At 38.7% G+C, this 14971-nt stretch overlaps 1 protein-coding gene across 1 annotated transcript in view; it reads right to left on the bottom strand.

Annotated features, from left to right (window-relative positions):
- Nucleotides 1–365: 365 nt before the first annotated feature.
- The window catches only part of LOC149316489 (phospholipid phosphatase-related protein type 5), a 114500-nt gene continuing 99894 nt past the window's right edge, over nt 366–14971 (bottom strand). Inside the window, exon 6 of the mRNA XM_089515651.1 lies at nt 366–5406. Coding sequence (XP_089371777.1) covers nt 5374–5406 — 33 coding nt within the window. The 3' untranslated portion in view covers nt 366–5373. The remainder of the gene's footprint in view (nt 5407–14971) is intronic.

Raw genomic sequence — 14971 nt, 5'->3', positions numbered from 1 at the left:
TGGGAATATTGTTTCTAAGACATGAAAAGTAGCATGAAGTAGCTGGCAATGTATGGAGAGGGGAACTGTGAGATAGGTAGTTGTGCTTTTTTAAGGCTTGCTTCAATAAAATGTGAACAGATAGAGATAGATAGATAGATAGATAGATAGATAGATAGATAGATAGATAGATAGATGCCAAGGGATACACATACCCTTTATCATCTCTTTTTATTGTCATATGGAAGTCCACTTTCTCTCCTAGGCCATGGGTTTACTTTGCCATCAAAAATATCTGCAAACTCCAAGTCAACATATCTTAATATATACATAATCTCTCAACCCACTGAGTCCCTAAAGAATTTTGAAGAAAACAATCTGTAACATAGAATTGGAAAAAAATTATTTTATTTTCTTTAAAAATACAGTACACAGCAGCATGTCTCTTCCCCACCCTGTTACTGCTGATTCACAAAGAGATAACATGATCAGTTAAACCCAAATACTAGGCTGTTATAAATCCTGAGAGACAGACTCAGTTACATGCTGTTTTACGTAAGACAATATGTTGAAAAAGAATAGTCTTTCTTTTAACATAAAAGAGTCTCTTCCTGAACTTATGAATCAGATATAAAACCTGCAGAACTGCTGTACTGCAAAAAACCAATTGAGGATTTCCCTGAAATCCTCATTGTGAACAATTTTACATAAGGTGGATCCTCAATAGCTAGACCAAGAAACGCAAACATACCACACATGGTGAGCATATGGGATATGCTATGATTTATCAGACAGGATTGATAGTTTAACAAATGGTTGATGTAACATACATTGCATTATCATAGTTAAGGGCTCAATTCTTTACTTCCCAGGAACACAGTGGCCTTTTAAACAATATACAATATAATTCCATCTTTGGGAAACATCTGTTTTAGCTGCCTCTCATTCAACAGGGCACCTATAGTGGACACTGGTGGCTCCCCTTACAGAAAGGCAGTAAGCCACTGAGTTTGGGGAACCTTTGAAGGAACTTTCCAAGTTGCTGAACCTGCTTTGGAGATTATAGTTCAGCACCACAAATAGTGCCTTTAAAATCTGGAATAAGATGTGCAGTGGATTCACCGCCCCACTAACATGGGAGCCATCAACAGTTGTGGGAGAAAGGCGGAATATAAATCCTTGAAATAAAAATAAATATATAAATAAATGACTGGAAGTGTAGGATTTATATCAGCCTGAGAGGTGAGAGGAACAATCCCCTTCAGAATGCGCATAATAAATTAAACTCGGCCATTTAAACTTCCAAGCTTTTCCCATCCACTGGAAGCAAGGGTGCATCTGATCCCTGAAAGAAATATCATGCAAAAATGCACTTGGGAGTCAAGCTGCATGATCAGCATAATCTCATGATATATATTACTGTTCTTGCTGGCCTTTATCCACACTGCAAATGGGAAAGTATCAAATGGGGTAGTACATTTGGAAGAAGCAGAATTGTTCCACACGTAGGAAGCTAACACATCATAGATTATTACAGTTGGCCCTCTATATCTATGGATTCTTTACCATGGATTCAACCATCCATGGCTTGAATGAATATATATATATATTCCAAAAAGCAAACCTTGATTTTCCTATTTTATATAAGGGATACCATTTCACTATGCCATTGTATATAATGGGACTTGAGCACCCATGAATTTTGGTATACACAGGGATGTCGTGGAATCAACCCCCAGTGAATACCAAGGACTCACAGGAATTTGTTATATGCAAGGAGAATTTATTTTATTTTTATAAGGGGGAATAGGAATGAAAGTTTTGCAGCCCCCTCCCTTCAAAAGGCTTGTGCCATGCAATTCAGCTGATTGTGTAAGTTGGGTCCTCTGTTCTTGTTTAAGGCAGGATTTAACTCAGGGGCAGGAAACATTTGGCCCCCAATCTCCCAGGTTGTCCATCATTGCTAATAATAGGAGATTATAGAGATACTATTTGAGGGCCAAAGGTTCTCTATCCCATATTTAATGGGTTATGTTATTTTCAAAATAATATAAAAGTACAAAACATCATATGTATTCTTAAAGAACTGACAATTGCATATGAGCTAAAATAGAATGTGTTTTATTCTTTTCTGTCCTGCTGCAAAACATGATGTAGCACACATCATCTGGGCAGTTTTTGGTCAGCTTGTTATCAAACAAGTCACAATCTTTCTTAGCCTTTGCCATGTCTATCTATACAATAATTGTACAAATTGTTCTCACTGTCATGAAGAGCTGGATTGTCTTATTATTGGGACCAATTCCATGTAGAGTCAGCCCTCCATATCCATGGATTTTTCATCCATGGATTCAAAGATTCACAAATTGACAATATTTTAAAAAATATGAATTCCAAAATGCAAACTTTGATTTTGCCATTTTATATAACTATGCCATTGTCTCTAATGGGACTTGAGCATCCATGGATTGTGCTGTCCATGGGAGGCCCTGGAACCAAACCCCAGTGGATATCAAGGGTCCACTGTCTTTGCTCAAAGTGGTTAATGGAAAGGAAAGTACTGCAATCTAAGTTTGCATTTTTCTGTCCCATTGGTTTCAAGGCCTAGTTCATTCTGACACACTGGAGGAAAATGATATTGGCTGAGAGCCTATTTTTCAGTCTACACACTTGTGACAAAGGAGCAAAGGCTCAATGAAATCCTGTTAATGAATTGTAAAGATGCATAACAGGGCTAAGAACCCTGATGTGCAATGGACCAATGTGGCTCAGAGTAAAATGTGCATTGGTCACTCCTGTAGATACTGTTATGCACTGTTACATGGTAAGGTTACAGCAGCCCCTTAGTGAACAGAGGTGTTGAGCAAACGCTCTGGTCTCTTTCCTGTACATGTAAGACCACTTACCTTGATATACCATATATACTCGACTGTAAGTCGGCCTCATGTATAAGCCGAAGGCAGGTTGTGGGGACAAAATTATGGATTTTGCCATGACCCATGGATAAGTCATGGATAAAACTTGGAGGCTCCTTTAGTGTTTGTGTGTGTGTGTGTGTGTGTGTGCGAAGAGCAAGAGAGACTCTAATTAAGGCTTTTTGCTTCAGCGTTTCAACTTTGCTTTCATCCTTCACTTCTCAGACAGCAGAAGCCAGTGCAGGAGGGAGAGGGACTCTGTTTGCAATTAATCACTCAGGACTCTTTCTGCTTGGCTCAAGAGAAAAATAAACTCTCTCCATGGGGAAATCTGAAAGAGATGCTATCACATTACCATACTGACCCATAAGTAAGTCAACATGGGATTTTGGGGTCAATTTTTGGGTATAAATCTTCAGACGTATAGACGAGTATATACAGTAGGGCCACAACAGAATTCCAGTTATCATGTGAAAATATGTACCGCCATCAAAGCTAATCAGGTCACAGACTATTGAGCTATGTGTTTGTTCTAGTCACACAGTGTAAAGAAGCCATCAATTTTGCCCTGCTTTGTCATTAAAATAAAAGGGAAAATGTACAAAATGGGCCATTAGGCCTTCTTACCTTATTTTGTTTACCTTCTTATTTTCCTCACACACCTTCCTGGCGTATTCAAAATAATTCCTGAGATATATAATATATAACTGGAAGGATGACAATACTTTGGTTAAATCTCTTAGCATTGTAAAGACCACTTCGCATGAGTCTTTTAAAAGTAACACACACCATCATGATCACCACCCTCTGTAGCACCTCATATTGAAGGAATTAAATTGTGGAGACCTGGGCTATATTTTGCCTGTTGTCACATGTGAAAGTTAATGCAATATGACCCTTCTTTGGGAACCAAAGTTCCATTTTCAAGAATGGGTTCACTTATCTGAAGCAATGATCCTCACACTGTAATTTAGAGCCAACAACATAGTTTGTCTAGCGAACACACTTTACAAATCATATACCACCTTCCTCTCCTAAAGCCACATCTCCACACTCTCAAAACCTGTTTTGGAGGACTGGGAAACTCTAGATCAGGCATTTTAGCAATGCAGAGGGTGGGGGTGAAGAGAGATAAAGTCATGTCAAACTAGCATGACATTAGATTTAAGTCCATCACTGTTATGTTCTCAGTGGCTTATTCCTGGTCCTATGCCTAACTCTAGTTGCTGCAGAGCAACTTGGCATCCTACGTGAAGCACACCAAACAGAGCAGGATACCTCTAGTCTTCCTACTGATGAAAGGAAATGCTATCAACCTTCCCAATACACCCCATAACAAAAACAACAGTTTAGTGTCCAGCTCTATCTACATTACTGAAGACCTATGATGACCATTCATCTCCCAGATGAACTTTAGTGTTGAAGAAAGATTCTTATTGATAGCTCCTTCAACATAAAAGATGGGGACAATGCACAACAAAAAGAGGGAGAGAGAAAGAGGGCCTGGGAGCCTGGCACATTTTGAGCACTTCTTCCTGTAAATGAGAGAATCCAAGGCCTTGGGATCACTTTTGGAAATGAGTCTTTGGCTAGGCCACATTAAACTTCAAATACTATCAATGGCCAGCAATCACTGTATTTATATGTCATGAAGTAGAAGAAGAAGAAAAAACCACCCTATATGAATATGCCAGGCCTAAGAATGGAGCCATTAACCTTCAATAAGAGAGCATTCATCATTAAAATAATAGGATATCCCAATGCCTAAGTGTTCTCATTTCTAATCCTAATTACAGGGTACATTGAAGACACTGAAAAACTACAAAATCAACTATTTAACCACATGAAGTCAGGAAAATATCCAAATAAATAATTTGATTTAAAACTATGATACAATACTCATTACAGTATAAATTGGCATTTTTTTTTTTGTTCTTCAAAAGCAGAAGCACCAGTCTTAAGATATAAATGTGGTATGTGAAACACATCATTAATATGGAGTGCAAACAGCATCTTAGTACTGGGTGTCATTTAAAAAAAAACACGTGTGCACACTGAAATCTGTTTGAATGGGAATGAGTGTCATGCTGAATTTTTAAAAAATCTATAAAGTTCAGCCTAATTAGATTTAATGGTATACTGCCAGATTCTTACCTGGCTAAGTTAAAAAAAGAAATAAAACAATACATATCCCCCAAACAAGGGAAATGGTATTTTATGTGACGTGCTCAGGTACACTCTTTCCCAGTAACTCCCCCCACCCTCGATCCCTAAATGGTGCAATGCTTTTCGCTGGAAAATATTCTTTGATATTTCAGGCATATTCTTCATAGGCTGCTGTAAATTTTAATGCTGCTAAATCTGGTCACCCAACCAGATGAAGTTTTTCTTCATGTTATATTCAAAACATTTCAGTTATTATGAGTGAACTGTGAAAAGAGATGACGTCCAATGGAGCGAATAGACATCAGTTTCGATATCATGTGACTTCTGCAAAGGCCGTGATGTGGTTCTACAAAGATTGAAAAAAGTAGAGAAGAAAACAGTCAGAACTCTGTAATTTCCAGAGCAATCGTTTTGCCCCAACTCGATTCCTGATCACCAACCATCTGCCTCCTGCCATGTAATTTAGGAGAACATTTCCATGCTTTCAGAGTTTTTGTTTCATTTATGGCAGTACAACCATCCATCCCTGCAGTAAGTCTCAAATGCATCACAAAAACACCATACATTTTAGGGCATAAATATATTTATTGGGGCAATGCAAATGTGGGGAGAAAGGCAGGCATTTCCAGGATGGATGGAGTTTAGGGAAGAGTACTTATCCCTTCCACAGTCACCAAGTCTCACCTTCAGATCCCTCTACTATCTCCTACAATTGCTTCTCCTATGCCTAGAATGACCTCCAGTTTTTGAGACTGCCTAAAGCAGAGGTTCTCAACCTGTGAGTCGCGACTCCTTTGGGGGTCGACCGACCCTTTCACAGGGGTTGCCTAAGACCATCGGAAAACACATATCTCCGATGGTCTTAGGAACCAAGACACCACTAATTTTATGGTTGGGGGTCACCACAACATGAGGAACTGTGTTACAAGGTCATGGCATTAGGAAGGTTGAGAACCACTGGTCTAAAGGGTCAAAATGCTTTATTGTAACAAGCCAACCTAAAAATGGTTTTCAGGGTGAAGCATCAGATTAATCACTAGCCTCCCATCCACCAATGCCTTGGCTCCTCTGTATGTTCCCCAACATTTAATTCTGCCCTCAGCCCTATATAACCATGTCTTTTATGCATCTCTTGTAGCATGAAATTCTAAGTAGATAACTAGAGTGCTATTCAATAAACATCTTAAGAGTAACATTCCAGGAACCAAATGCCACCAATTCTGATAGTAGATCACTTTGTGTTTCACTGCTAATTCTGTTTAAATTTCACATTTCTTCCTTCACTGATTTCTTTAAAAGATAATTATGCCCAAAGAGTCATATGCTATAGAATGAAATATCAAAACGTTAAATAAAAATGGCATTTGCTAGTTGACAGTACATATTTAAAAATTCTTTTTCAGTTACTATAATGTCCCCTGTATTTTCATTACTCTTTCTTCTGATTCTTTCATCAGGATGGCTCCATCTCCCTGTTTTTAGTGTATATTTGCACGAAAAAAGTGTGTTTCTGTATATATAAAATTGAAACCCTCATAAAAACAGCATTTTAAGTTTGCCTGTGGCTGTCAAATTAGCAGAAGCTTATAATCACTGACAAGCATAATGTTTTCATTTTATAAGATAGTACTCAGCAGCAATCATGTTATTTGCTTTCCTAATAAGAAAAAAAATGTTGGCAAAAAGAATGATCTCAAAGAATATAAGGCCACTTTCCCAAGACTCTTAAAATCCACTGAAATATACAGTATTCCCAAAATGCTTAAATCTCACTGTAAGGTATGGTATATGTTAATTATAATTAATTTATATTCCATTATTTTAAGTAGGGATTTAGGATGAATAACTATCTTTGATTAGGGTTAGGGTCTCTAGGACCTGAACTAAACTCCAAGACCTCCTAAATTGTGTTGGTTATATTCAGAGAAAGGAAGAGTGAGGGGAGTTGTTTTCATCTTCAAGCAAAGAGCCAAATAAATGAAAAAGTCTCTCTCTCTCTCTCTCTCTCTCTCTCTATATATATATATATATATATATATATATATATGCACACACATACACACATTTCAATAAACAAGATCATCAAGGATTGATGATTGTGCACACAAACTTGTATTTGTAAAAAGTAAAGGTAAAGCTAGTCCCTTTACATGAATGTCTAGTCATAACAGACTGTAGGGTGCTCATCTCTGTTTCTAAGCCAAAGAGCCAGCATTGTCTGAGAACTGCTCTAGTGGTCATGTGGCCAGCATGACTGCACTGAATGCTCTTATCTTCCCACTGAGAAGTGGTACCTATTTATCTACTTGCATTTGCATGCTTTTGAACTGTTAGGCTGGCAGAAGCTGGGACTAGTGACAGGAGTTCACTCCATCATGCAGCACCCAGGTCTCAAACTGCCAACTTTCCGATCTTCTGATCATGGGAACTGGCGTCTTAACTACTACGCCACTGCATCCCTTTCTGTGCAAACAACCAACACAGTTTAGGAGGTCTTGGAGTTTAGTTCAGGTCCTAGAGACCCTAACCCTAATATGTTTGTACAACCACATATTTCCCCCATTTGGTGATGTGCTGTGATTTTCAACACCAACCATGTATTTTAGACTGCTACCATACTACAAAATTAATGCAGTTTGACACTGCCTTAGCTACCATGGCTCCATTCTATGTAATCCTGGGATTTGTAGTTTGTTTTGGCACTGCTTCTTGACTTTTTGAATGCCTAAGCAGGAAAACAGTGGCACTGCCCCTCAAAGGAGCTCTGGGAGAGGAGAGGGATTGTTTTAGGTTCTTCTAGGATGGACTAAGCCTTTCACCGCTCTACTCAGGTTAAGGGATGGTTCCTTTTTTAAAAAAAGAATTAATACTGTGAACTCTTGCCATTACATATTTTTTGACCTGGACACATTTTTTTAGCCCTGTCATCAACTAGTCACCTCTGCTTCACATCCCAGAGACACAATAGTTCCCTCCTCATCTATCAAGCCTCTAGGGTGAGCATAAACACCTATGCCTGTTGAAATTTCATACATTTTGGCATCATTTTCCTTTGCTTCATCCTTTACATCCATTGTTACATGCCCCTAAGTTTTACCCTCAACATGAGTCATATCAAAATCCATAATTCTGGCACCAAAACCTGGCCTTGACTTACACAGGAAGGTGATTTATTCATGAGTATATATGGTTGTTCACCTCAGCATTTCTATTTGGGTTTCCACAGCACAATAACTAAGTTGGCTGCAGTTCTAAAAGTCACAGTCACTTACTGGGAAGAAAAATAAAACTCAGCATGCACCGTTGTGATTATTTGAACCCAGCCGCTCAGTAGAAGTGATTCATGGAAACTCAAAGAAGCCAAACAAATAAAACAAAGTAGCAAAACATCCCCATTGGGGAAAAAGAATACTGAGGCAGAACCTTAAGTGCAGGTTTTTGGTTCAATACAAAAATCAACATACTGAGCATTATTATTTTTAGTACATCAAGTAATATTTTATCAGTCATATGCATTTTGAGAAAAATAAGGAATTCATATTAATTATTTACAAGCTGCATGCAAATTATAGATATGAGCTCCTTATTTATGTCTTGTATTCTAGTTCTCCCTTGGGAGTGCAATATGATCCTTAGCAGCTTATTAAACATGTCAGAACTGATATGCCCATTTTGAAAATCCTCCCCTCCAAATTATTTCTTTCTTTTCATTTTCTTTATCAATTCCCCCTCATTATATGACAAGTACAGAATACAAAAACAACTTCCCAGAAGTCTATTTCTCAAAATGCCCTTTGCCTGCACTGAAGGCTAAAACCTATGCCTTCCAAAGCCACACTTCAACACACCAGAGTGCGCTTTTTTGCGCACATACGTTTATTGCCTTATATGAAGATGTTCAAAGTGATCCATTCCTGTTATCCAAGAGAAAACTCTAAAGAGACGGGCTTTAAAAGAATTTTGCTGCAAGGGTTCATCTTGACCATGATCAATAACTTGATTCTGCAACATTAATGGTTATAGTCACCAAATTGTGTTAGGCATAGTTTCATGTTTCTTTCATCCAACCAGTGCAAGTTAAAAACCTAACATAAAGGAAATCTACTTCAATGAACTTAACCAGTGCTTAGGTTGCTCCCTTTGGTGGACATATAATGAAAATAAGTAATTGCAAAGAGAAATTCAGATGCTTTGTAAAAACGAAATAATCTTGGAAGGAACCGTATTATGGGTTTCATAATAAAATACCTCTGGTTGTATGAATAAATCTTTCAATTTTGGTTTCATTTTACTAATCTTATGTTTGATTTGTCTCATAGACTGAAATTTTTAAAATTCAGCTTGGCCCAAACTTTGGGATTTTTTTTAAAAAAATTGTATGACAGTTTGTATGCATTTTCTTAAACAATGGGCCTGGAACAGGCAGGCCAAAATAAAGCTGCTTCGGGTCACTTTGGAGGTATGCTGTTTAAACGATGCATCAGTTTTAAGAGGCTAGAAGCCACACCAAAGGCACATTCCAGTCCTAAGGACTGGAGTGCCACTTTAGCGCAGCTTCTGACCTCTTAAGACGCATGTGTCATTTAAACAGCAAACCTCCAAAGTGTCCCAAAGCAGCTTTATTTTGGCCTGTCTGTTTGGGCCCAATTTGACTTAATATATACAAAGGAAGGGGCCATTCTTTTCCCTGCAGATTTCTATAATTCTGATCTGCTAAATCCTAGTGCTTTCCATGAATCAAAAGAGCCCTTCTTTCACATGGACTGCCAATCTAAATCCAACCTAGTTGGTATTTTCTGCATAGGGAATTGGGTTGGCTTTCCTTTACCGGAAATTTATTTTAATGGTTGATTGAAGGCTGTATATCCCACTTTTCAGGTGCACTGTACAAAGCTGTCTTACTGAATTAAAAGGGAAGACCCATACAACTATCTTAAAGAAATTGTTACTTTTATGCTCCCATAAGGGCAAGAATCTGCTGTTAGTGGCACTTAAGGGCAAGGAGAGTTGCTCTGCAATATGGATGGGCTGACGTTCTCTCCTGTTAACTACTTTGCCTTTTGAGATGTCTGACCTTGGTGAGATTCAGTAACATTGTGGGAAAGAGAAAAGTAAAAAGTGAAAGAGAAGATGAATAAAGATAACTGTGAACAGGGTGGAAGATTCTCATAAAGTATGTTCTCAGAGATACCAGAATTCTTCCTTACCGAAAAAATGAAAGACACAAAATCTAAGATCACAAAAATCCTGCAGATCTATTTCTACATTTTTCATTGTGAAAGGGCCCCACACCTGAAATGTCAAGGAAATGCAACATGGGACATGCAGTTATAGAAATAAAATATGTATGTGAGAGTCAGAATGACTAAGCATGAACAATTAAGAAATCACACAGGTGTAAAGGATGATATAATTTAGAAGTCTTGGGAGCCAAGGACAAAATTATGGAATGTATATTGGTAACACCTGAGACTTGTTACATGTACAAGGTGATCAGATGATGTTCATGGGTTGGACTTGAGTATGGGATGAACAAAAGTCAACCAATCATTGTGAATGTACACACCCACTGGGTGGTAATTGTCTAGTGGGTGGTAACAAACATTTGCTATAATAATTGCCAGTTTTGCTAATGTAACTTGTGGGTAGTTGTGGAGTATTGGTAGAGTGTAGAGATATTGTGGATTGTTGAGCATATAGAGATAGTAATTGTATATAGTAGAATAAAGTAGATCTTTTATCTAAGACTACTGAGTTGTGTTGGTGTCTTGAGTGAAGATACAAGAACCAGCAGAATCCTGATGGTGTTTGGAGACATCTGAAGAAGAAGAGTGAGAAGGCTTGGAGAAGTTTGTCAGGGTCTTCAGCCTATTCTCAGAAAACTCTGCTGCTTTGGGAGAAAGCAATAACCACTGACCAAAGCTGGTCAGCTCAGCTTCATTAACAAGGTGGTGAGTTACAGCCTGAGGTGAAGAGCAACAACTCTCATCATCCCTGACATGAAATTATATTGCTCTTTTGACACATAGCCCAATCTGTCCTCTTGAAGCCTACTGAACTGTGTGTGTGCACGCATGTGCTTGTATTTGTGTGCTTCTGCATTATTAGGAAACTAGAGATGCAAATCTTCCCTGATTTTATTCTCAAATATGAGAATGAATTGTTAAAAACAATTCTCATATTTGAAAATGAAGAATTTAATTTCAAAACAAAAATCTCACATAGTGTGAGATTGTAAGAATTTTTGTGCGCTTGTCTTTAGAAATTGCACAAAAACTAGTGTTTTGAACACCAAAAAGACTGTCTGGCATCTTGTTGGGAAGTTACGACATCATAAACTCCTTGAGATGGCCAAAGAGCTAATCAATAAATATTGACTGATTGATGGACATCATAAACTAAATTTTGGTTGAAGAGTTTAGAATTGCTGTGTTGCACAATGGTGGTATTCTCAAGAGGGGACTATGGTCATAGCTGTGTTATCAGGGACACTGCACATGCAGGGTGAACAGTACAGCTATTGCACAATAGTCACAATGTGAAACAGTGTGGCATTTTGAAAACAGTGAAACATTGTGAGTCATGCTGGGTCCCTCCTGGGAGAAAGGCAGCACATAAAACAAACAAACAAATAAATAAATTATGCATGACAGATTGCCTTGAACAATAACAGTGCAAAGTGAGGACGGCAGTAGTCCCAAAGAGAGCCATGGGGCTACATGTGAAAGAGGTTCCCTGCCACAGATATTATGCACGGCACGAGTGGAATAAACCTAGGTAGAGATGAGACTAAATGAGCAGTTACCTATTTACATGAGTGACCTGTGAACAAAGCTTGTGTGTCTGTGCAAATTGCTTCTGAATACACAAATGTGTGAGGTTGACTTCCCTACTCTTCCCTTTTAGAAGCAGTCTTAATGCAGCCTAGGAGGCTCCCTCTTAAGAATTTCAACCATCATCTTGTATATCTGATAGTAAATGATATGGATTGTTATGGGAAATGAAGGAGATATCATTTTGTATGTAAAGCTGGCTAGTTAAAGAAAACAGACAAAGAAGAGGGTGCCTAGGTGGATATCCACATCAGACTCAGTTCTCCAATTGATTCCTGTTCTGCATAAGATATTTATAAATACACATTTCAATTTTCAGAACCTTTTAAGTAATATATTTTTGCATCCTCAATGGACAGAATATCCCCAAACAGTCCTGATTTGAGAGGGATAGTCATTATTAATTTTCCATCATCCCACTTTTTCAGCTGATTTTAAAATATTCTAATTTCTCTGCCCTCCTCTCATTTCCCTCTTTATCTTCACTTTACTTTTACTGGTACAAACTGAGTTCCAAATGTAAAAGTACTTAGCACTCAATTAATTCAGAGGGGGAGAGGATGGGGATGCTGTAGCATTTCCTAGCTTGAGTATTTTTCTTTTTTAATAACATTTGCCATCTTGACCACACATTGAGGTTGCTTGGCCAAAAAGTCCTAGTTTTCATCTGTGAAATATTGGAGGAAATGATACAGTGGATACACGCAATCCACTGGAGAAGATAACTATGCACCACCACACTTTTTACCTGACCTTTCCATATTTCAAGTGTACATCCAAGGGCATAGCTAAGCAAGGACTTCTTTGTCACAAAGATTTTCAGAATAGATGCCAGATACAGCACAAGCCTGCAGCTGAGTATGCTATATCTAGAGCTCACAGCTCAAATTCTCTGAGGTCTGTGACTGTGCTGACAGCTGGAGAAACCAAAACCTGATAGATACCAGACAGAAGCCATTGCACTGCTGACCTGGCAAAGGTAGCAGACTAGGATTTTAATATTTATACCAAGTCTGCCCTGTCTCTGATTCCTCAGTGCTGATGAGAGACTCTGGATTATAAGCCACCACTGATTTAAATAAAGGCCTCAGTTTGGTGGGCAAATGATCCAAAAAGTCACTTTTTATCCAATACTGTACTTGCCTATTGTCTAATATATCTCCCCATTTATTGTTACCATTGGCTCCCACTTTCCTGCACATCACTTGTTGAAGGAGAAGGAAAAGAAAATTTAACACTTTTCCTATACACTGGTTGGAAATGTTAGTTTCTTTTTTCTTTTTACTATAGCTCATACAATACTTCAGCCAATTTGGCTTTTCACTCTCATGTGGGAGTGAAGAAAGGGGCATATTTTGATATTTCTTTGAATTAAAAAGAAATCCACTAAAGGGTGGGAATAAAATGTTGTAGCTGGTACCAGGTATGACGCAGAAGTATTCCAAAACCATTGAAATGTTTTTTGGACATTTGAAAGAACCCAAAACAACAAACATCACACCTTTGTGCCATCTAAAGGAGCCCTATAAGACATAGCATTTATGACCACAAGGTGGCAGAGATCATATACTGTATCTGCCCATTCGCTTATGAATCAGGAAGGGGGAATAATGATTTTTAACATTAAAAAGGGTGTACAGATGAGAGAAGCTAAATTCTCCCCCCCCCCGGGGTCCATCTCTGTGTATCTCTGTGCCCCCTTTTCTCCCAGCCTAGCTATTGATCCTCAAGGTGAGTTGGGTGTGGAGATATGTATCGGAACTGAAGAACAAGTGCAAAAGTAGCACAGGTTTCAGCAACTCTCACTCATCCATCTCCTTTGACAGAACTCTGATAGGCTGCCCCAATCATAACTGGTTTGCACCAGGCCAAAGCTTTTCCCAGACAGCCAGTGTCTTGCTTCATTCTGACATCTCACAAAGAGCTAAGAGCAGGGATGTTATTGAAGATACACGATCATCAACCAAATGCTTGCTCGAGCAAATGAGATGGTGACCTCCTTATGACAAAGTGTCAGAAAGGCTTATAGAGACATCCGTTGAGCACTGTGAAGAATTACGAAAAGAAATCTGTTTGTTCTCCTCTGGAACTGTAGGGAACACATAAAGGCTTTTACAACTGTCAATGCTCAGCTGTAACTCCCACTTATTTCAATTAGATCAGTGAATTTATCCCCAGACCTCTTTCTTTCTACCCCATTCTTGTAACTTTGTGAACTGTAAGCAGCCTCTCATGTGCCCTGGCAATGTCTCTCTCTCTCTCTCTTTCTCTCCCGCAACCAATTAAATGTAGGCATGCATCCTGATGCAAATGTCCATCTGCACTGCATTGCTGATCTATACTTTATTTTATTGGCTGGGTGCATCTTGTGATGAAAACAGTCAAATCAGCCTGCCTTCAGGACAACCACTCATTTGTTTTAACTAGTTCCCTAAGACTGCTACTGGACTGATACCTGTGTTTTGTATGTACACCTGACATGTTTTAAGTACACATCTAAACATGTTCAGCATAAAATAATTTGCAAGTGTCACATATGCAGTACAAATACCTGCAAACAGTGGCTGGCATCCTGGTAATGATATATGCATGTGTAAATGTGGCTTATGCACACAGAATTCCACATCTACTCTAGCGTTTTGCACCTCCATTCAAAATTTGCCCCCACTAGTAGCTGTCAAGCCTCAGGAAGGGCTGCTACTGTAGTGACTTAGGGGAGTGACTGGGGAGAGGCAATTCAGAGGAGGAAGATGCAGCTGGCCAGTTCAATGGGAAGAAGAAACAAGGTGAGCTTCCAAATGGAATGCACCCTGCTTTCCCTTCCCCTTCCCCTTCCCCTTTGGCAGTGCTATACTCTACTTGCTCCATGCAAGATGCTGGTCATAGTTATACTCTTCCGGAGTGATGATCAGTCATGGTTGGTGATGTCCATGTCAGTAGGGTGTTTTTTATGCTTGATGTTAAAACTTTAGAGCAGCCATCCACAGTGCTGAACTTTATCCCAAAACAAGGATACACCTGGGGTAGCTCCATAATGTTTAGTCTAAAATTCTGAGTGGACTCACCATCTAACTGATA

This window comes from Sceloporus occidentalis, unplaced genomic scaffold (genome assembly GCF_023333645.1).
Source record: "Sceloporus occidentalis isolate IW3139 unplaced genomic scaffold, rSceOcc1.0.p SCAF_3, whole genome shotgun sequence".
Classification (NCBI taxonomy): domain Eukaryota; kingdom Metazoa; phylum Chordata; class Lepidosauria; order Squamata; family Phrynosomatidae; genus Sceloporus; species Sceloporus occidentalis.
The sequence above is the reverse complement of the archived record's forward strand: the minus strand, read 5'-3'. Positions and strand labels throughout refer to the sequence as shown.